Source organism: Lagenorhynchus albirostris, chromosome 8 (genome assembly GCF_949774975.1).
Source record: "Lagenorhynchus albirostris chromosome 8, mLagAlb1.1, whole genome shotgun sequence".
In the NCBI taxonomy this organism is placed as follows: Eukaryota; Metazoa; Chordata; class Mammalia; order Artiodactyla; family Delphinidae; genus Lagenorhynchus; species Lagenorhynchus albirostris.
Window position 1 is genome coordinate 89917573 of NC_083102.1, and position 25154 is coordinate 89942726.

General features: G+C 34.9%; 2 protein-coding genes and 1 pseudogene across 3 annotated transcripts in view; 1 reads left to right on the forward strand and 2 right to left on the reverse strand.

Annotated features, from left to right (window-relative positions):
• The window catches only part of COG5 (component of oligomeric golgi complex 5), a 283326-nt gene that overhangs the window by 204692 nt on the left and 53480 nt on the right, over positions 1 to 25154 (reverse strand). The window lies entirely within an intron of this gene.
• On the forward strand, positions 1056 to 4097 carry GPR22 (G protein-coupled receptor 22). The gene is made up of 2 exons (XM_060156207.1): positions 1056 to 1126; positions 2771 to 4097. The coding sequence occupies exon 2, from the start codon at positions 2796 to 2798 to the stop codon at positions 4095 to 4097; it is 1302 nt and encodes a 433-aa protein (XP_060012190.1). The 5' UTR covers positions 1056 to 1126; positions 2771 to 2795.
• LOC132524381 (syntaxin-11-like) lies at positions 12790 to 13652 on the reverse strand (annotated as a pseudogene).

Here is a 25154-nt window from a genome sequence, read left to right on the forward strand (position 1 = left end):
TGTGTATAGTGTTAAATAAACACAACTAAAGTAACTTTCAATTAATAGGAAATTATTAGGAACCCTATTCCTTAACCATTTTTTTTTCTTTTTCACAAGGGCCCAAAGCAGCTAATTCAGTATTTACAACTGACAATATGAAGAATGCATCTGACCCATCACCTCCCTAGCTGTCTGAACCACAAACTGCAGGATATTCTTGCAACAATGATTTTAAGACATTAAGGAGTTAAAACCAGAGAATATAGGTCTACGTTACTGCTGGGATATAACACATCGACAGTAACCATCCTAAGAAGATGCTATATAAAACAGCCACAAAATGAAAATATAACTGTAAAAGCCTGAAAACAAAATGGTGAGCATTTTTAAAGGGGGAGTTTATAATTTAACATACCAAAATTGTGGAGCCACCAATTCTTGAAGAAACAATGAAACATGGATTGCCAAGAGAATGATATACATTACCAGCAAGCTAAATGAAGCTTTAGCAAGTATTTTTCTGCGCTAAATATTCAGATATTCGTATCAATTGATATTACTAAAGGATTTTTCCATCTGAGTTTTATGACCAATTATGTATCCTCTTCTAATGAAAACAAACCAAATTAAATATCAGATGGTTTTTATCAAGAGAACATGGACTGGACTTATAACCAAGTTATGTGACCAAGAAATCATTTCAAAATAATGAGGACTGCTATAGAAACAGATTTACATTTGTAACAAAAGGATGTCTAAGTACATTTTAGAAGCTAGAAACCTTATGTTTCTTTTGTTTTCACATGTTCTGGAAAATAAAGAGACATCATCACATATTCTCTCAAAGGGAAACAATTCCTATCATTTGAGGAAGTTTCTCTCGGTCGTGACTTTTTAAGGCAAAACAAACACAAGTATTTTGTACTGGTCTTTAGAAATTCATCAGCCAACTAAATCTCACAATTCATGCAGTTGAAGTACTGGAGAGAAAAATGAAAGAATTCCTACAAGACATGAAATAAAACACAGCTACTTCACTGTTGTCAGGTAAAAATTCATGTCCAAATCTGTTAATGACATCATGTATCATATTGTGAAAAACTGCTATAGTGAGCCAAAAGGCCCATAAGGCAACAGCAAACAGGTAGGTCAGAAGATGCATGCACCCCACGACACTGTTTAACATTTACAAGAGAAAAGAATCTTGCTCTAGAGTAGATGCATTTTCCTTAATTATCATCTAAATTGACACTCCTGCTTTATTTAATTCTAAATCTAACTGATGTGACAAAGACCTGATGTTTAATCTGTCAGTTCAGAAAATTTGGCACACTTTAAAATTTTCCATTTTTATAGGATTTCAATGCTGGCTAAGACCTTCACTTACTCAAATATATGCCTTTGGTAAGCTCAAAAGAAATTAATAATGTTAGCATTTGTTTTTCTGAAACACTACCTTTAAAATAATATGCATAAATAAAACTATATTCTAAAACTTGTCAAAGGTTACATCAAGTGAAAGGCTAACATGAGTTCTGAAAATTATTAGCTTTTATAATTTGTTATGATTTTGCAGGCAAAATGCTGTACTTGAAATGTGAAATATAGTTGGTTGTATGATTTTATATTTTAACTAAATATACTAATTACTGACATTTTAGCCCAGCAAATCAGACATTATTTTTATAAATTACTCTAAACTTCTATATATTAAAACATAGATATACATGAATTAGCAAGAGTTTGGTTTTTTTCTTTTAATTTTCCTCAAAATGATATACACTGGGTGATTTACACAAAAGGTTTCACAGGAAATGTGTAACTTTAATAGATTCCTCAGAAAATGGGCTTCAGACACTCCTTTTCCCTAAAATTTCATTTTTTGCTTTAAAAATTCTGTTTAATAAAATCAACTGATGCATTCTTTTAAACCACCTTAAAAATGGCTATTTCTTAATATGATATTAAATTTCAATTTTCTCCTTCTACAAGATATGAAAGGGTGTGGTCACAAAATAAATCATTCATTCATAAGAGTGATTAGTGCTCTTTTACTAAGGTCTGTGGTGTTTTACTTCAAAATAATGTCCTTTTTTTCCAATTTTTATAAGTTTGATTGTTATAAAGTTCAGTGAGCACTTTCACTGAGAAATATGAAATATTTATCATTTGCCTACTTCAGTGGGAAATAACTCCAGATAACCCCAAACACACTGTTGACTGCTGAATATGAATTTCAATCAAGAACACGGACAAAGTGGTTTAAAACAAACTAGTGCTCTGTGCCATTTGTCATTTTAAGTAAACATTTGTCCTGTTCATTTGAAATCTCATGGGAATAATTATACCTACACTAATTGTGCTACAACATGTTAAAATAGCGTTTATTTTCCACCTACTCACAACATTTTAAAATGAAATCTTAAAACACTGGGCTAAAATTAGTTTTGCATACTGGGTAGTTTTATTATACAAAAATATACTGTATCTCAAATAATAACCTTGAAAAACCCAAATAAGGAAAACCTTTTTAGTTTAGTAAACAATTTTGAACTATATAGGAGCAATCCCCAGTACAGTTATTTCTTCAAATGGGGAACCCAATTTCCTTTTACATCAAAACAATGCAAACCTTGATGTTTTCTAATTCTACATTTTCCATTAATAGTTTATAAATTTAAAAATTAAACTAAGTACACAATAAAAAATTTTTTTTACAAAGAACACAGGTTTTGTACGTCATTTAAATTGCCAAATATCAAATAGTTTATTCTATTTCACTTTCTAGGGAAAAAACCAACTGCTCCAAAAGAATGTGTTTTTCTCCCATTCTGGAAATCAACATGCAGTCTGAATCTAACATTACAGTGCGAGATGACATTGATGACATCAACACCAATATGTACCAACCACTATCATATCCATTAAGCTTTCAAGTGTCTCTCACCGGATTTCTTATGTTAGAAATTGTGTTGGGACTTGGCAGCAACCTCACCGTATTGGTACTTTACTGCATGAAATCCAACTTAATCAACTCTGTCAGTAACATTATTACGATGAATCTTCATGTACTTGATGTAATCATTTGTGTGGGATGTATTCCTCTAACTATAGTTATTCTTCTGCTTTCACTGGAGAGTAACACTGCTCTCATCTGCTGTTTCCATGAGGCCTGTGTATCTTTTACAAGTGTCTCAACAGCAATCAACGTTTTTGCTATCACTTTGGACAGATATGACATCTCTGTAAAGCCTGCAAACCGAATTCTGACAATGGGCAGAGCTGTAATGCTAATGATATCCATTTGGATTTTTTCATTTTTCTCATTCCTGATTCCCTTTATTGAGGTAAATTTTTTCAGCCTTCAAAGTGGAAATACATGGGAAAACAAGACACTTCTGTGTGTCAGTACGAATGAATACTACACTGAACTGGGAATGTATTATCACCTGCTAGTACAGATCCCAATATTCTTTTTCACTGTCATAGTAATGTTAATCACATACAGCAAAATACTTCAGGCCCTCAATATTCGAATAGGCACAAGATTCTCAACAGGGCAGAAGAAGAAAGCAAGAAAGAAAAAGACGATTTCTCTAACCACACAACACGAGACTACAGACATGTCACAAAGCAGTGGTGGGAGAAATGTAGTCTTTGGTGTTAGAACTTCAGTCTCTGTAATAATTGCCCTCCGGCGAGCTATGAAACGACACCGTGAACGACGAGAAAGGCAAAAGAGGGTCTTCAAAATGTCTTTATTGATTATTTCTACATTTCTTCTCTGCTGGACACCAATTTCTGTTTTAAATACCACCATTTTATGTTTAGGCCCAAGTGACCTTTTAGTAAAATTAAGGTTGTGTTTTCTAGTCATGGGTTATGGAACAACTATATTTCATCCTCTATTATATGCATTTACTAGACAAAAATTTCAAAAGGTCTTGAAAAGTAAAATGAAAAAGCGAGTTGTTTCCATAGTAGAAGCTGATCCCATGCCTAATAATGCTGTAATACACAACTCTTGGATAGATCCTAAAAGAAACAAAAAAATTACCTTTGAAGATAGTGAAATTAGAGAAAAATGTTTAGTACCTCAGGTTGTCACAGACTAGGGAAAAGGCTAAGTTTCACCAAACCCACACTCAGAAGTTTTAAATTTAAACTGTAAAAAATTACTGCCAAATATAAGAAAAACATTTTAAGTACTGGTTATGTTGTAAATTTTCAATGTAAATGTCAAGATTAGATTAGGTCATATATATTCAATTTCTTCATTACTTAATGTATTTGTTGCATGGCAGTTTGTTAAGGTAATATCATGTGTATATTTTGTCAATATTATGTCCAACAGAAGATATTTATGTAAGTCATATTTTCTAAAGAATAAATACATAGCCTTAAAACACTGTATAACTTTAAAATATAACTGACACAGGTATCCTTGCTCTTTTTTTTTATAAAGTGTATTGTTTCTAAGCCACAAACCATATCTATATGTTAACAACTGGAATAGCATTTTAACATAAAAAGCAAAATTATGGGCTCCAAGCAACCAAAATGACCCAGGATTTTCTATACCACTATATTATGTTTTCTAGCATAGTCTACTTGCTATAATATTTGATTCATCAAAAATAATGAACTATATATGAAACTTTATCCTTTTTGGAATGTAGGAAATTGTAGGATTTATCAGGATTTTAAAATTCAAGAACCAAAAAACAAACAACCGTGTATATGCACATCAAGATAGGGAAACTTCTGAAATTCAAGTTTATTATGAAAAAGAGACTGATTTTCTAAGATCAAGGGCACTATGCCTATAATATACAAATGAACTGACAATAAAAGGAAGGAAGAAAACTAAGGCTTCTTTCCTCCTTCCTCGCTTTGGTTGAGTTAACCCAAATGCTCTGGAAATACAGTATACTGGCAAAAACCAGTGCATTAAAATAAACAGACATCCTAACTTTATTCAAGTCAGCCTTTTTGTATAACAGAAGTTAACTACTAAAATCTGAATACAAGGAAGGAAAAAAAAAGCCTTTATGTCATTATAGAAAAGCCAACTCTTTCTAACTTTAGAAACATAACAACTTTAGAGTCATACAATTTACACAATGTTCCTACACTCTCAGAGCTCCCAAGGGTTTCCAAATATAGTAGTCCTTTTCAACTCTCAAAGTCATTAAAGTGGCAACAAATCTTGTGAATTTTTTTACTCTACACCACGTAATTAAATTTAAAGCATTTTGCCTCCAATCCCCAATTCATGTTAGAAAACTGTGAAATTACTAATCCTAACTATAGATATCAGGTTTGAGAATCTCATATCACACAAGTATTTTCCAATTGTTATAATCTAATAATCTATTGATGAGTGCTAATTATCACTGTACCTGAAAAACAGCAATAAGTTATTTAAAGTAGGCAAATACTTGCTCCCTTGTAATGGGTTAACTGGACAATTCTTTATTGTTTTTTCATACTGTATTCACTAAATCAAGTAGCAACTCATTTTTAAATAAAAAATTTTTATGTCATTCAATAATAATCTCTCATTGAAAGAAACATGTTTTCATTAGGTGGTCTTCTATAATTAAAAATTAAATGTTGGACTGTGAAGAAAACAACCAATTCAATAATATACCACTTTTATGTAAATAAATGAAATTCATCCAATTTAGTTTACTGAATACCTTATCCCTTGGGGAAATGAGAACCATGCAATAGCAGGAATTCATTGAGGTTTACATGACAAATTTAACAGTGATATATTTCTGATAATAATGTTATGTTGACATAATGTCAAATCTTGGCAAAGAAGCGGTTTCCTCCTGCCTTACTTTGTATTCTTTTATGGAATTAAAGAAATGCTTCAATTTGACAAAATGTAGCATAAACAACTAAGACTAATTTTTTGAAAACTTAAAGAGAAATTAGTATTGCATAAAGACATTAAGAAAATTTTCATTCGACAAATATATTTAGCACAGAGTATCTCCTAATATATTCATTTTAAAAATTTTAAATAATTTTGTACTTGGATTTCTGAGCATAAATATTTTAATATTTAGCTTTATAATCTTAATAAAAATTAGACTATTTTTAGAAAAGTCTTCATGTTAAGAAAAATCCATTGTGTTCTAAATATTTATCATCTTCAAGTCTATAAACATGCCAAAGAACTCAGTTTAAAAACATTCTTCTAATAAATCTGCCTAAACTGCGTTCATGCCCTCTTGTTCTCTGTAATAAGAAATCTAACAAAATAAAGAACAAATAGCAAATATTATAATGTTGCCCTCTAAGCTGTTACTACTTCTACACTTGACACTGGAACTATTAACAAGCATTTCTGCCCACCTGTAATAATCTTTCAGACATACAAAAGTGCACCCACTGGTTTACAACAAAGAATATTCATATTTACCAGATAACCTCTAGTAGCTTTTCAGTGTTAAATAATATGTAAACCAAAATAACATTTATGTTAAAAGTTCAGCTTTTAAAAACAAGTCACAAATATGTTTGCAATTACTAATCTCAGCTTAAAGAAGAGAATGAGAAGCTTAGATAATTTTTTATTTAAATGTTGTTCAATGAAAAGGTGAAATATTTTTATTTTTCTTATGATGGCCCTTAACACAATGTGTAAATTTTTTACTTTATTTCAAATAATTTTACCAAAAAAGCGTTAATGCTAATTCTTCATGTTAGAATGAAATTTTTAAATGCAAAAGCAATAGAGGTAACAATACATTCAATATGGGATCTTCTTAAAATCATATTTTTCTATCCATATGCCACAAATAATATCAATTTCTATATAGCTAACTGGGTTAGTTCTTGAAAACTACTAAAAACTATTCTTTTAAAAACTAACCAAAGATGAGCTCAACAAGATATGGAACTGTTGTTTTCTCTTTTGTTTCCTAATTTAAGGTCATTGTTATTCTACCAACTAGTACCCAACTGATGTTCAGACATAATAAAAATGAATTATTTACAATGATGCTTTATTAAAAAATGCCATTCATAGCAATGAATAATTCTATACTTCTCCCCCATAAGTCAATTTTTAGGTATATGGTCTATTTTTAATCCCCCAAATAAAATTATAGCAAAATCTCAGCTCTCTGGACATTAAAAAATCAAACTCCTCATTTCACTGAGATTAGACTTAAACGTAAAAACCTAAAAGTATAAGAAAGGAAGTGCTTATTCGTAGGGCTTTATTCAATACAGTAATTTCAAGACTACCTTCCAAAGTCAATAAAACTTTTGGTTTTATTATATTTTATGATTGTACATTTAAGTGAGCTTTGTAATTCAATTAACATTTGAATCCTTACAAGGTAGAAGGCATTGTGGCTGAAACTCATATATTACCCTCAGAGCTTAAAATCTAGAATCGAGGTAGTAAAAAGTATGGTAATACCTATGAAAAAAGCAGAATGTGGCAAATGTAAGTAAAAAAGAATAAAGTTCTTAACAAACTTAATGAGAAAAGAAGTATGTTGGATTTAAGAACAATATAAACAAAAGCATTGTTGAGGAAAGCTACTAAAGCATATCCTGGAAACAGTAAATTGTTCTCTTTAGAAGAAAAATAATACAGTAGTGAGAAGTTGATATGGTAAGTTAAATTAGAACCAAAAGACAGAGGCCTTAAATGCCAGCAGAGAAATCTGAGCAGGGGAATAACGCGATAAGAAATGAGCTACAGGGAAAAACAAACAAACAAAAAACAGCAATATGTAGAAAGAGTTGATTGAGTAAGACACAGAAATGGGAAGCTAAGAAAACACAGAGGATAGGAAGCTACTGCCATCACCTTGATAGGTAAGGAAAGGCCTGACAACAAGTGCTGGCAGTAGCTCTACAAAGGAGCATACAGATGCGACAGGCAACATCAATGCAGAATCAATACGGTATCCAACTGACTAGAAAGCCAACTGTTATAAGAGAGTGAAGAATTCAAAATGATGGCCATAAAAAGACCACAAGAAATTAGATTTCCTCAATGATCTAAGAACTTTTTAAATTATGCTTTGAATAAAGTACATGGGTAACAAGGGCAAAAACAAAAAGAATTTCTGGCAAAGCAGAAAATTCAATTAAGTAAAATAAACAACTATTCAAGAATGTTCTAGTTATTACAAATATCCAAAATGAAAATTCCTATTTGATGTTTTAAATTATCTACTTTATATTTCACATATTGGTTTATTCAGTTTTTCCATTAAACGCATTATTTTCTTCTTTGGTACTTTTTTCAATTATAAACAATGGCAAAATTCCAAGGTATACAAAGCAAAAAATATAAATATGATCCTTTGCTTCTTTCCTAATAATTTATTATAAATATCCATCCAACTCATTATATACATATCACCTTCATTCCTTGCTAATGGTTGCGTAAGAATAATTTTTAAAAATTAAAAAATCATATAAGCAATGTTTCTAAAAATAATATTGATAAAATATCAAATACTTAAACCTTTTTCTATTATAATTAAATAGCTTCAAGCTACACTTCAAAAAGGTAAGAAAGGTAACTTAGCAAACTGTGAAGCAGGTTCTTTTTCTAAATGGAAGTTAAAAGCAAGGGAAAAACCATAAAATAATTTATTTCTTTTCTTCCTTTCCACTCAGTAAGAAATATAAAAACTAGAGAAAACTTTTGACACCTATTTTCTTTACATCTCAGAGATAGACACCTGTGTGAGACCCCTATGGGACTGGCGTGAAGTCAAGGAAAGCTAAATGTGAGATGACTAATAATAAATCTTAGGGAAGAGAGAAGCTCAGATCACAATATAAACAAGAAATATAAGGAGATAATTAAACCCAGATAAGACAGGAAAAAGATCTAAAATACTCAGAGATGCTCAACTCTTAAGAGAAATACAAAGAGAACACAGAACTGTGGGTTAGAGAGTTCACAAAAGAAAGCTAATTTGAAGACTTGCTAAAAAGCATTCCAAACAATGAAAGGATTAAAATAAAACCCAGACAACAGATAGACTGGACAGATTAGTAATATGATAACATATATTACATCATAAGAAGCAGAATGAAAGAATATTATAACAATTCACAAACATCTGGAACACAGTAGTACTGAGATGTAGAAACAAAAGGAAAATTGGGTTCACCGTTAATACGAAAGCTATCACCTTCGAAAGAATACTCATTTTTATGAGAGAAAAAGAGATGAGCAAATTTAACACAGTAATATTTCTCCCCGGCTCATGATAAAATAAGGTGTGAAAAAAACCCTAAGTATCCCTACCCTTCTATTCACACTTTTTTTTTTTTTTTTTTTTTTACAGACCTCTATAAGCTGTATCCATGGTTTTCAAGCATGACAGCTTTGTACTTCCACCAGCAAGTGGTAAAAAGCACTGTCATTCCTATCAGGGCCACCAATATCAACTCCATACCATTATCAAACCAGAAGCATCAAGTAAGATAAAAAAGGAGAGCTCAGTCTGTCTGGGACTGAGGTCATTTCCCTCACCCTGCTTCCATGAAAGCAATTATGTCATATTTCTGAGAGACATTAAGCAAGACAGACTACCAAAACACATCCACCAATTTTTCAGGGAGAAAAGAAAAAGCAGCAAGAGAAGATAATAACGTTATGATGAATCACTTTCCACTCAGACAGTTCTGGACATATAACACTAATAAGGGATGCAAAATGAAAAATTTTTAATTTAACATAAAAATTTTTAATGCTAACAATGAGAGTTCTGGCCATATGAGACACAGACTGTAGGAATGAGAAATACATATGGGACTGATATATATACACAGCAGCCTTTAATATTATACACAATCCCATATGTCATATGGTATGTGGAATACTGATTGGGTAGAGAAGAACCAAACATATGTATTTCACTCTAATATTGTTAATGCCTCACTCAGAAATGTAAAAAATCAAACTACATAATATACACTTAAACAATTTTCTTCCCAATTCTTAAAAAGCTGCAGTCTTTCTTTTGCTGTTGAATTTTTTCCAAGTATCACTTCTTACAAGCAACAAAATGCTAGCAAACTGTAGTTACCTAAATTTATTAAACTGTATTTAATCCACACAATAAAATAATGGTCTGTAATACTAATATCACCTTTCATAATGCTTCCCCAAAAAAGTGACTGATAAATGCTAATGGAAGAGTAAATATTTGTGAAATTGAAAGGAACAATTTTTAACTTCTGACCCTACGGAACCTTGTTTAGGAGAGAGTTCCTCAAACTATAGCCCACCTACATCAGAACCTCTATGGTGTCTGTTTGGAAACTGCAGTTTCTGGGCCCCACCTTTACGTTAGGAGTCAGAACAGCTATGGCTGCAGCCCTGAATAATAAGTTTTAATAAGTACCCTCAGGTGATTTGTGTGCTAAAGCTTAAGGACCATTACTTTATATACCAGAAGACAGACTGTGTATCAAAGTGACAGACATTCAAGTAACTAATAAATGAAAATATATAGAAGCAGCTCTGAACTCAATTCAGGCCACAGTGCCTTCTTAAGGAAAAAATTTTTAAGCTTACTTCATTTTAACTAATAAAATTTTAATTGAACCATATATACTATAGTTCAGCAGGACATCTGTTTCCTTAAGAAATAAAATTCTATTTTCTAAAAAGAAGTTACCTAGGCAGAAGTTTCCTTTAAAAATCATATACTCAGAAGATAAAATAGTACTAAACATAAAGAAGATGACACTATAAAGTGTTACTTTCACTTCATTCAGCCAAAATATTCTGTCAATTATAAACTGCACAACTAGTGTTTGTCATAATGTTATCTTATTCTGACCAGAAGGTAAGCACTACACTGGCATATTTTTGCTCATTTCAATACAAAACTTATTACTTCTAAAATAAGTTCTCAGGGAAAATACTAAAAAACTCTATTTTGTGTATCTTTTGAACAGATGTCACTCAAGTTAGGTAGATGGTTTGAGTCAAACATTTTTCCTTTATTATTGTAATTTCCTTTGTTTGTGCCATCAACACAATTTAGGAAATATTCAGCTACTCTTTGGTAATTTATGACTACTTTAATTTCCTATTCTGTTTTATAACAGTTTAAGTAACAATGGTATTCAGCGTTACTTAAATACTTCAAATGGTATTACAGAAGCACTACCCTGGGAACATTTCTTTTTAACCCTTTCACTAAGAATTCTTTCCAACAACACTGGTATTATTTTCTGTTGTAATTCTTTTGCTTTTTTAGCATTTTCACTGAATCACAGAACCAACAGAACCATAGAGTGAGTTAGCATTATTGAAAATGGGCTGCTAGTGAATACAATTTATATAAAGAAAACAGTTTAGGTGATTGAATATAGCCACCTTACAGAAAAACATGTGCCAAAAAATACATTTCAGATAAACAATGACTTTGGTGTAGGACTTCCTGGAGTTTCATAAATCCCCTGAAATTGTGTGCAAAATTTAATGTGTATCTGTATGCGTGCTTTTTCCCTGCAGCAAACATCTACAAATTCAAAAAGATCCTCACAAGAGCATGTCGTCGAAAACTAAAACAAAAACTTTTTTTTTTTAATTATTATTATTTTTTTTAACCACGCCACGCGGCATGCAGCATCTTAGTTCCCCAACCGGGGATCGAACCCACGCCCCCTGTAGTGGAAGCACGCAGTCTTAACCACTGGACTGCCAAGGAAGTCCCTAAAACAAAAATTATTCTTAGTGTTAGGAAGAAAGTAGGAAAGCAAAATTGGTAAATATTATACATAATTTATTTATAGCCTTCCTTATTCTAAGAAAAATATAAGACAACTTTTAAAAGCATCCAATTTTAGATAAATTAAATGAGGAAATAAATATAATAAAATCAGATCAAACAGAATGAAAAGAACGAGAAAAGTTAAATTAAAATTAATCCTGGTTGGGCTTCCCTGGTGGCGCAGTGGTTGAGAGTCTGCCTGCCGATGCAGGGGACACGGGTTCGTGCCCCGGTCTGGGAAGATCTCACGTGCCGCGGAGCAGCTGGGCCCGTGAGCCATGGCCGCTGAGCCTGTGCGTCCGGAGTCTGTGCTCCGCAACGGGAGAGGCCACAACAGCGAGAGGCCTGCGGGCCACAACAGCGAGAGGCCTGCGTACCACAAAAAAAAAAAAAAAAAAGAAAAAAATGCAGGCAGCATCAATGGAGAAGAGGAACCATTACATTAAATTCTTTTTCTCTTCTCTCCCAAGCACTTATTTTTCCTTTTTTTTTTTTAAGTGTTAAATGTGATTTTAATAAGTAGAGGAGATGAGCAGAAAGAAGATATACATCCAGGTGGGAATCACATAGCGTAAACCAGATGAAGAATCAGAAATGGAAGACGTGCAGTTTTTCCCAAGGTCAGTTCACTCGAAAATGAACACAACCGCGGTACTTTCAGGATCGGTTAAATGAAGTCTTGATAAGGAGCTCATACTGTGAGCCGATGCAGAACTGACTTCCTCCAAGAGGTCCATGTACAAACAAACATGCCTTGGACATGTATTATAGAGTAAGCTACCACATCTGTTCCTTATTTGGCTTCCTTTAAGAGGCAAGGGTGCTATGTGCCACATAATGACCTCACAATCCAAGTACGAGCTGGACTGGAATTCTGGGACCTCGAGTTTTTTCCTTCTCTAAAGACTGAGGTCCCTAGGGATTAGGGCAACTCACCCCAGTGCAGACAGCCTCAAAATCTTTCCCAGTGTGCTTCCCCCCACCATTCCGATCGGGGATGGGGTGTGGCGGCCTGGGCCCCCTGCTAGTTGAGGCAGGGGCAGCAGAAGCAGCAGACGGTCCGGCAGGGGTTCTTCTTCTTGTACTGCACGGCCTTGCGCACCTGCACCTTGTCCTGGCCGGTGTAGTCGAGTGTCTTCTGCACGTTGAACTCGATGACGTCCGGGGTATCAGCCTGCTGCTCCACCAGCATGGCCATCTGCAGGAAGAGGTCGTGCAGGTCGCAGATGCGGCTGTCCAAGCCGCAGCATCTCACGGTGGCGGCTCTCGATCTCGTTGACGGCCGCCCGCACACCCTTCACGTCCGCCAGCAGGTTCTCTGAGAACACGTCCCACTTGCCTTGTTCGAACATGTCCTCGATCTGGTCGCCTGACATGTCCTTGCCCATGATCTCCAGGTGGCGCTGGATGCGGATCTTGCAGTTTTCGCGCTGCTTCATCTCGGCCTGGTTGTACTCGTGCATGGCGGCCTGGGAACGGGTGGGTGAGAGCGCTGTACCGTGCGCGAGTGATATGCGCCACGGGCGAGTGCGCGCCGTGCTGCGACTCAGCGTCCTCGCTCAGTGCCTTCATGGCGCTCAGCTTGCGGTGGATGCTCTCGCCCTGCGCCTTGATGTCCTTGGCAAGAGTTGATGCGGCGCTTGATGATACTGAGGCGCCGCATGGACGTGAGGAAGCGGGTGTTCTGCTTTCCCAGCCGCTTCACGTCGGCAGTCAGCTGCTGGTTTACATCCTGAAGGTCCTGGATGTCTCGGTACCAGGATTCCAGGATGTGGTCCGTCTTGAACATGATATCCTCGGGAGGTGAGTCAAATTCATCGTCCTTGTCTGGGAACTTCTGTTCATATCGCTTGGTTACTCCACAAGTTCTACTAACCGGTCCTTCATTATGCTTTGGGGTTGAGATGTGGTTTTCTTCTCTTTTTCCTCTTCATCCATTTTGTCCCCTTGCTGCAGCTCCATGTCTTCATTTGTCTTATTTTTCCCTTTAACACACTCTTCAGATGGACTGATTCCTTCCTCAAAGATGGTTTATAATTTCTGTGAGTTCATGGACCACAACCAGCATTCTTTCCTGGCCAGATTCAACAGACAGTCTTTCCTTGAGGATACCTGCTTTGGGGATGATGATCTTGTTGAGAAGACTTTGGAGAGCTGACAGATGTTCCTCTCAGGTCCACAGCTCCTTACCTTACCTATCCCAGTGTGAGCAGGAATCCTTGGTAGGAGCTGACATGGCCTTGCGTCACTAGCTCTGGGTGTTGAAAGCTGGCCGCTCCATCTGATTTCTTGAAACCCTATTCTTTTTTTTGAATTTTATTGTATTTATTTTTTATACAGCAGGTTCTTATTAGTTATCTGTTTTATACGTATTAGTGTATATATGTCAATCCCAATCTCCCAATTCATCCCACCACCACCGCCCCCCACCACTTTAACCATTACATTAAAATTTTTTTAATTGCTTTTAAGCTGTACAAGTCCTTCAACTTCCACTAACAAATAATATTGTTACAGCCTCTACCCAAAATTTACAAAAGTCCCAACTTCACACAATTCTTTTGTCTTAGAGCACTTTTTGGTTCTCATTAGCACCTCCACCAGAGTACAAGTGGAAGAAATAAATAATAAGTGCAAGGAGAAGTCCTCTTCTTACTAGCTGTGTGATCCTAGGAATGTTACTTGTCTCATCCAGACTCTGTTTCCCCAACTGCAAAATGATAACATCTACCTCAGAGGCTGTTGTGAAACCTCAATGAGATAAAATATATACAGTGTTTAGCACAGTACTTGCCACAAAGCAAACAATGACAGCTTTTATCATTTTTCTGAAATTTTTTTAATGTATTTTCAATTCAATTATGTCATGTAGTTACCAAAAAAATCACTATGTATTGATTACTGTAGTTCCTCAAAAAGTACTTTTTCTCGTCTCAGTATTTGAGATCTGATTTTCACTTTACTGTGTTTATTCTACATCAGTGCCCAACTTGAACTTGAATATCTTCATAGTAATACTTCACTATTGTGTTACCAGAAAAAATACACAAGAAATGTATATTATGCGATTTTTTAAGAAAAAACAAAAAAGATGTCATTTTTGTACATATAAGAGTAGAACACACGACCACATATGATGACGTATAACCACTGTCACTTTCAAAATATATAAATTCATCCTTTAGTTCTATTTCTAAAGAAAGAAGGATAAGAGGAAAGCAATATTGGAGGGACCTACTATATGCTAGACAAGGTTGAAAGCAATCTATAATTTTGTCTCATTAAATCTACCCAACAGTTCTTTGAAATCTGAGAGAATTTACCTTGTCGATATTCACACAGTTAGCAGAAGCGATGCAAATGGGATTTAAATCAAGCTCTAGATGGCTTCAAAGCCTATGTTCTCCTGTCTCTTAATCACAAACTACATAGCAGGAACAATTACATTACTTTATGGTATAATTTTATGACATTCTGAAGTCTCTAAAATGTTAATAAAGTGAATACTACTTTGATGGAAGAAAAGTTTGTGTATACTGTGCTTTTCTAGTTACTACATTAAAATAACTAGCCTGCAAGTGCCCATTCAACAAAATTTGTTCATAAATCATTTATCCTCAGTACAAGTCTTCCCAGCTACTCCTTTTCAGTTTTTATTTTCATTGCTACATTTTAACCTACTCTAGAATATCAATTTCATTACTTTGTTTTAGGGAGAAAGTCTCCACATCAATTAGATGTCTGTTCTTAAGTATCCCCAAACCTTATTTTAAAAAAAACAAACAATACGTTCTCTCTCTCCTCCACCCTCTGTCCAGCAATTACCACTGTTCAGTATTTATGGAGAAGACCAAGCCGAATTTCTCAGAACACAGTTTAAAAACGAACAAGAGGGCTTCCCTGGTGGCGCAGTGGTTGAGAGTCCGCCTGCTGATGCAGGGGACAAGGTTCGTGCCCCGGTCCGGGAAGATCCCACATGCCACGGAGCGGCTGGGCCCGTGAGCCATGGCCGCTGAGCCTGCACGTCCGGAGCCTGTGCTCCGCAACGGGAGAGGCCACAACAGTGAGAGGCCCGCGTACCGCAAAAACAACAACAAAAATATAAATAAATAAATGATAAAAACGAACAAGATTTTGAACTACTAACCTTACTAGGAAATTCTATGAAAAATGTTCTGTTCACATTTTTCTTCCTGTATTGAGATCCTGACTAAATATTATTCTTATTTCTGTTAGAAGTTAAGTAACTATAGCTCATAGCCAGGCTCCATCACATGCCTATAACCAGATCTGGAATAACCTCCTACAAGCATCCCGAAGACCAAGAATGAACATAACTGTAAAACAGAAACAGTCTTAGAGACAAGCACACAGTAGGGTTTTAAAACATATGTATCAGCAGAGAATTGAATATGTAAACCTGATTAGAATAAAAAGTAGTTTTCTTGTACTCCCAAATTATTTACCTGTAAAACCTTAAATTGGCCTGAGGCCATTATTTGTTTCTTAACAGCAACAGGGGAAAACAATGTATAATTAGCCATGATATCAGAAGAGTATGCAGGATACTTTATAAGCCCTATCCCATTACAGCTGTTTACTTTAAAAATATTAGTTAACATTTCATATCTGTGTATAAAAAAGGTATGTTTCCTGCCAATAAAAAGACATATAACTCTGGCACTTTCTTCTTGAGGAGAACCAGGACACATTAAAACACTGTATTTTATTTTGTTTTGACTCTAATGTCTTTCTAGGGCAGAACTTTACAGATCAGCCATTCTCTTTCCTCCAAAACACAAAGAATCCTCCTTCCATGTAGCTGATATGGTATAGATGCATTTGTTTCTTATTTGCTGCCAGAACAAACTACCACAGACTTAAGAGGCCTGAAAGCTACAAATTTATTATCTTCCAGTTTTGGAGGTTAGAAGTCCAAAATGAGTCACAGTGGGCTAAAATCAAGGTGTTGGCATAGCTGCATTCCTTTCTGGAAGTTCTAAGGGAGATACCATCTCCTTGCTCATTCAATTTGTTAGCAGAATTTAATTCCTTCAGGTTGTAGCACTGAGGTCCCCATTTCCTTGCTGCCTGTGAGCTGGGGACAGTTCCCAGCTACTAAAGGACATCTGCATGTCCATGAGTCCCTTCCTTTATCTTCACAGCCATCAATGGCAGGTTAAGTACTTTCACGGTTCAAATCTCTCCTGCCTCTTCTTCTACCATTGCAGCTCTCTGGCTCACTCTTCTGCCTTCCTCTTTCACTTTTATAAACTCAAGTATTTAGAATGGTCCCATCTGGATAATCCAGACTAATCTCCGATCTCAAGGTCCATAACCTTAATCACATTTGTGAAGTCCCTTCTGCCACATAAGGTAATATATTCAAAGGTTCCAGTGACTAAGATGAGAATATCCTTGAGGGGGCGCACTATTGTGCTTACCATACAACACCACATGCTGAGCTGCACTGACTTGAAGCGAGGAACAAAAGAGCATGTCACCACCTTTTGGCTACAGAAGAAAAGTTCTTAGGATAAAACAGTTCAAAATGCTAAGCAATCTTCATCAAATACTACTACTATCAGAGAATCCATCAATTTAAGTAGACATTATCATTAAATCCTTACTTCTTTTTAAATGGAAAAACACCTAAATATATTAACAACTTACTCAAAGCTAACTATATTTCTCACTGTAAAATAGCACTGGTTTCTACCATTAGGCTCTCTCTCTGTTCACTTTCTTTATGTTCCACAAATCTTTATCTGGAAGAAAGCTTCTCACAAAGCTAAAGACACACTGGAAGACACACAGGCTTAGATGAGGTTTTCTGAAAACCATGACACTTTTTCTATCACAGAAACAAAAATGAATTTGTTAAAATGGTAATAAGACCCATGAGTGCAAGACAACCAGCCAGAATCTTAGAATCCCCATATTAAATATATCTGAAGACTAAAGAAAGGGTGTTGCTGCTTTAAACTAGTTTTGGAAAAGCGAAAGAATAACTTCTATGGGTATAATTTTTCTGTTGCTCTTCTAAGTAAACGAAAGACTTGCCTTAGAGAATAGATGAACAGAGAGAAAAAAGATCCCATAAAACTGATTTTAGTCTTTAAGTAAAAATTTCCACAAAATGTCATCCTTCCAAAACAAAGTAATAACTTTTAATACCAGTAGACTCCAAAAGGCAAAGTAATGATAAAGTGCCTTGGCAAATTTATTGTTCTAAGTCTGTAAGGTTACTTAGACTCTATGAAACGTTCTTGTATCCATTCATTCTTTGGGAATACAGAGATTTTATATACATAAAATTCAAGTCTGCACTGAACATTACCTCTAAGCATATTTAAAAACTAAAATTAGTTTGGAATCTCAACCTACAGAAATTTTTATCAAAGTGATTCAAATTTACAATGCTCATTTGATTTTATGGACTTTGAGTGCATATGCGCAAAAGGCACATACGAATTATTTTAGTCTAGTTTCCACTAATGGCAGAGTAAATTGGTCAAGCATAGTTTCCTGCAGATAATTTCTAAACCTAGATTAGCCATTTTTAAGAACACACTTATTTGAAGGCCCTGGAAAGTGATCAAAGGCAGGAACATAGGGAAGGAAGGGTTACATCTGAAATATATAAATTTCAATGGGTAAGGATTCCAAGTTTGGCGTTTTTTGCCTAAGGGCACTGACCACCATTACCGCCATCAACTCCCATTCCAATGCCCACAGTTCTTGCAGCAGAAAAATACAGATTTACAGTCCAGAGATGGTAGAGAACACGAATTAAGACAGAGTAACTATAAATTTAGAAAGAAAAATCCTAAAAAGAATAGAGCCACAGCAGGAGCAAGACCCAAATCCCTGGCTTACCATTAAAATATACACATGGGGGAGAAGGGAGGACCCAGGAGGAGGGGGAGAAGGGAGGATCCAGGAGGATGGGGAAAAGCAAGCAAAAATCAGAGGGGTGTCTACCAGTAAAAGACTGGCAAGCCATGTGAGTTTACTGCTGTTTTTAGACTGATGGTTTTCCCCAAACAGTACACAGCTCAAGCAGCAGAAAGCTGGGGCCTTACTATAACTTGAGGTGTCACAGGACAGAGCTCAGAGCTGAAAGAGCAACTGGAAATTTAGGAAGGAAACTCTAAAGGAAAAAAAGATACACAAAACCTGAGGCCCATGATCTTAGTATCAACTCTGACAAAATTCTTGGTGACATCTAAACTACAGAGGTACAGGGCTGATCTATCTATCAGGTACCAGGTTACTAAAGCAATAGCTATAAACCAGAAGAACTGAGCAGAGATGAAGACCACACAGTACAGGGGAAAGAATGTGTAGCTTGAGATCAGAGAACTTAACTGCCAGCTGGAACAATAACAACAAAAAACAATCCTCAGAGAACACAGTAGAATCTCAAATGACAAATATATTATCCACAATGTCCAGTTTTCAACCCAAAATTACTCCATATGTTGGATCAAGAGTACAGAATAGAGAGCCCAGAAATAAACCCATACACCTACCTTCAACAAAGGTGGCAAGAATACACAATGGAAAAAAGACAGTCTCTTCAGCAAGTGGTTGGGAAAAGCTGGACAGCCACATGTAAATCAATGAAGTTAGAACACACCCTTATACCATATACAGAAATAAGTCCAAAGTGGCTTAAAGACTTAAATATAAGACACTACACCATAAAACTCCTAGAAGAGAACACAGGCAAAACATTCTCTAACGTAATTCGTATCAATGTTTTCTTAGGTCAGTCTCCCAACGCAACAGAAATAAAAGCAAAAATAAACAAGTGGGACATAATCAAACTTAGAAGCTTCTGCATAGCAAAGGAAACCATAAACAAAACAAAAAGACAACCTATGGATTGGGAGAAAATATTTGCAAACAATGTGACCGACAAGGGCTTAATTTCCAAAATATACGAACAGATCATACAACTCAAAACCAAAAAAAACAAACAACCCACTCAAACAATGGGCAGAAGACCTAAATAGACAATTTTCCAAAGAAGACATACAGATGGCCAACAGGCACATGAAAAGATGCTCAACACTGCTAATTATTAGAGAAATGCAAATCAAAACTACAATGAGGTATCACCTCACACCAGTCAGAATGGCCATCATTAAAAAGCCTAGCAATAACAAATGTGGGAGAGGGTGTGGAGAAAAGGGAACCCTCATACACTGTTGGTGGGAATGTAAGTTGGTAACAGCCACTATGGAGAACAGTATGGAGGTTCCTTAAAAAACTATAATAGAGTTACCATAGGATCCAGCAATCCCACTCCTGGGTATATATCCGGAGAAAACTATAATTCAAAAAGATACATGCACCCCAATGTTCACAGCAGCACTATTTACAATAGCCGAGACAGGGAAGCAAACTAAATGTCCATTGACAGATGAATGGATAAAGAAGATGTGGTATATAGACACTATGGAATACTATTTGGTAAAAAAGAATGAAATAATGCCATTTGCAGTAATACGGATGGACCTAAAGAATATCATACTAAGTGAAGTAAATCAGAAAGAGAAAGACAAATGCCATATGATACTTATATGCAGAATCTAAAATATGACACAAATGAACTTATTTATGAAACAGAAACAAACTCACAGACAGAAAACAAACTTATAGTGCCCAAAGAGGAAAGGAAGTGGGGGAGGGATAAATTAGGAGTTTGGGATTAGCAGATACAAACTACGTACTATATATAAAATAAATAAACAACAAGGTCCTACTATATAGCACAGGGAACCATAGTCAGAATCCTGTAATAAACCATAACAGAAAAGAATATTAAAAAGAATGTATATATATATATGTATAACTGAATCATTTCTCTGCACACCAGAAACTAACACAATACTGTAAATCAACTATACTTCAATAAAAAATTATTCCACATGCAAAGAAACAGATGTACATAACCCATACTCATGAAAAAAAAATTTTAAAGGCAGATCAAAGAAATTGACTCTGCAAGTGGGCTCATACAAGGGATTTAGTAGACAATGACTTCAAAACACCTAATATTTCACCTGAAGTAATTCAACATAAGCACTAAGTAGATTGTGCTAAATTAAAGATGCATGTTGTAATCCCTAGGAATTCCTGCAAAAATAATATAAACTTATAGCTAAAAAGTTCATAGACAAAATAAAATGGAATACACAGAACTATCTTATTAACACAAAGAAAACAAGAAATTCCAACAAAGAAAAGCCTAGGACCAGATGGCTTCACTGGTGAATTCTACCAGACATCTAAAGAAGAATAAATACCAAAAACTTCTCAAACTGTTCCAAAAATTGAAGAGAAGGGAACACTTCCTAACTCATTCTATTAGGTCAGCATTACCCTAATATCAAAACCAGACAGAGACACTACAAGAAAAGAAAACTGCAAGCCAATATCTCTTATAAATATAGATGCGGGAATTCCCTGGCAGTCCAGTGATTAGGATTCCATGCTTTTACTGCCAAGGGCGCAGGTTCGATCCCTAGTCAGGGAACTAAGACCCTGCAAGCCATGCGGCAGAGCCAAAAAAACCCCATATATATGTATGCAAAAATCCTCAACAACATACTAACAAACTGAATTCAACAACATATTAAAAGGATTATAGACTGTGACCTAGTGGGATTTATCCCTGGTATACAAGAATAGGTCAACATACAAAAATCAAAGCAAGAGACCACATTACTAGAATGAAGAGGGAAAAAAACCACATGGCCATCCTGATGCAGAAAAAGCATCTGACAAAATTCAACACACTTTTGCAATAAAAACACTAAGTAAATTAGAAATACAAGAGAATTTCCTCAGCATAATAACAGTCATACATGAAAAACACACAGCTAACATCATACTCAATGATTAAAGACTGAATGCTTTTCCCTAAGATCAGAAACAAGGTAAGGATGTCCGCTTTCACCACTTCTATTCAACCAAGTACTGAAAGTTCTAGCCTGCACAAACAGGCAAGAAAAATAAATCAAAGGCATTCAAAGTGGAAAGGAAGAAGTAAAATTATCTCTGTTCACAGATGACAAGATCTTATATGTAGAAAACCCTAAAGACCACACACACACACACACACACACACACACACACACACACACAGCTAAAAAATGAATTCAGCCAAGTTGCAGGACACAAAATCAACAACACACAAAAATCAGTTGTATTTCTATATACTAGCAATGAACAATTCAAAAATAAAGAAAACAATTCCATTTACAAAAGTATTATAAAGAATAAAATACTTAGGAATAAATTTAATTAAGGAGGCTGAAAGCCTTATGCATTGAAAACTATAAAAGACTGCCAAAAGAAATTAAAGATCTAAATAAATGGAAAGACATCTGTGTTCATGAACTAAAAGCCTTAATACTTTAAGGTGACAATACCACCCAAAATGATCTACAGACATAATACAATCCCTATAAAATTCCCAAAGGCATTTTTTTACAGAAATAGAAAAACTCATCGAGGGATACTGAATAGTCAAAACACTTCTGAAAAAGAAGAACAAAGTGGGAAGACTTGATCTTCTGAATTTTGAAACTTACAACAAAGCTTTAGTAATCATAACAGTATGGTACCAGCATAATGATACATATTCCATACACCAATGGAATAGAAGACAAAGCCCAGAAATAAAGAGTTACATAAATGGTCAATTAAATTTTGACAATGGTGCCAAGTCCATTCAGTGGTGAAAGGATAATGTTTTGAACAAACAGCGTGAGGAAAACTGGATATCCACATGCAAAAAGCATGAAGCTAGATCCCACCTTACACCACATATAAAAATTAACTCAAAATGGATCAAAGATCTAAATTGAAGAGCCAAAACTACAAAACTCTTAGAAGAAAAACAAGGGGGAAATCTTCACTGAGCTAGATTTGGCAACCGTTTCTTAAGTATTACACCAAAAGCACAGAGAACAAAAGAAAAATTGGATAAACTGGACTTCATCAAAATAAAAAATTCTCCATCAAAGAATACTATCAAGAGAGTGGAAAGACAACTCACCGAATGGGAGAAAATATTTGTGGGAAAAAATATTTTAGCTGACAAGGACTAGTATCCAGAATATATTTAGAACTCAACAACAAAAAACAAACGACTCAGTTTTTAAAATGGATAAAAGACTTAAAAAACATTTCACCAAATGAGATATAAAATGGTCAATAAGTACATGAAAACATGTTCAACATCACCAGTCTTTAGGAAAATGCAAATCGAAACTTTAAGATGTTACCTTCACACTTATTAGGGTGACAATTATTTAAAAAAACAAAAAGGAAAATAACAGGGGTTGATAAAGATGTGGAGAAATTCAAATTCTAGTGCACTGTTGGTGGGAATGTAAAAAGGGCACCTACGGTGGAATACTGTTTGGCAGATCCTTAAACTGTTAAACACAGAATTACCATATGACCCAGAAATCCCACACCTAGATATATACCCAAAAGAACTGTAAACAAGGACTCAAACAGATACTCGAACACCAATGTTCATAGCAGCATTATTTATAAAAGCCTTTTCAAAAAGTGGAAACTAGCCAAGTGTCTATCAAGAGATGAATAAACAAAAAGTGATATACAATGCAATATTATTCAGCCATAAAAAATGGAATGAAGTTCTGATACACGCTACAACACAGATGAACCTTGAAAACGTTATTCTAAGTGAAATAAGCCAGACACAAAAAGACAAATACTGTATTATTCCACTTACATTAAGTACCTAAAATAGGCAAATTCAGAGACAAAAAGTAGAACAGAGGTTACCAAGGACTGGGGAAACAGGAAAATGGGGAGTTACTGGTTGATGAATACAGCGTTTCTCTTTGGGATATGATGGAAAGGTTCTGGAAATAGTGTTGAGGGTGACACAACACTGTGAATGTACTTAATAACACTGAATTTTACACTTAAAAATGGTTTACGAAAAAAGGACAAAAGAAAAAAAGCAGGAAAGAAAGACAGGAACAAAAGAAAAAAGATGATAAAAATAGAATATAGCAAAATGGCAAACTCAATCCAACCATATCAATAACTAGTAAAAATATATATGAACACTCCAAACAAAAGAAAACTGAAATTATAAAAGAACAGATAATAAAGCAAGACTCAAGAACACTCCCTCTACAAAGAAATAGACTTTAAATGCAAATTCAAGATGGCTACAGTAATCAAAATATAAAGATATGTGAAATAAGGACAGACACATAGATAAATGGAACAGAATAGAGTTCAAAAATACACCTACAGATATAGAGTCAATTGATTTTCTAAAAAAGCCCCAAGGTAATTCAGTGGAGAGAGGAAGGTCTTTTCAACAAATGGCACTGAATCAATTAGATATCTTCATGGAAAAAAATAAGCTTCAACCTTTCCCTTGCATTATATCAAAAAGTACCCTGACATGAATCATAGACCTTAACACAAAAATTAAAACTTTAAAACTTCCAGAAAAAAATGTAGAAGAAATTTTTTGCAACTGTAGGATAGGAAAAGATTGTCTTAGATAGGGCTCCAAAAGTGCAAACTATAAAACAAAACTCACCCCCCTCCCAAAAAAAAAGAAAAAGGTACACTGGGCTTCATCAGAATTAAAACGTTCTGCTCAAATCACACCACTAGGAATATTAAAAGACAATGCACATATATTCACAAAAAACATTCACACTCACACACACACACCTGACAAAATTGTATCCAGAATATAAAAAGACCTCTCACAACTCAATAAGAAGACAAATCCAGTTTAAAACAAGGGCAAAAGTCTAGTTACCCTGTATTTCACAAGACTGTCTTTTATTGAACCCTCTTAGCCATTTTTTATTTTTGTGTGAATCAAATGCACTTCAATCCAAGGCTCAGATCTTATCCCACACATTTGGGTTAGGCACACAAATTTAACCTTTTGTCATCATTAGACATTGTAAGAGACAAGAGTTAATAAAATGAGATGGGATAGCTTAGTCCCGAAGCACTTAGGGGTGAAAATGCACTCCAGTTTGAATTGAGTAATTTAGTAATATTTGTTCCACAGTTTTAAAGTAAATTCATACTGTCTTTCAAAAAAAAAGACAACAGATCTGGACAGACACTACACAAAGATAAATGAAGTGGGAAATAAATATTCAAAATCAGGTTCAACATGATTTGTAATCATGTATATGCAAATTAAAATCATAAAGAGATACCTCTACACATCTATGAGACTGGCTAAAATTAAAATGATTTACAATGACAAGCACTGAAGGATGTAAAGCAAATGGGACTCTTATGCATTGCTGGTAGAAATGTTACAACCATTTTAGAAAAGTGTAGCACAGA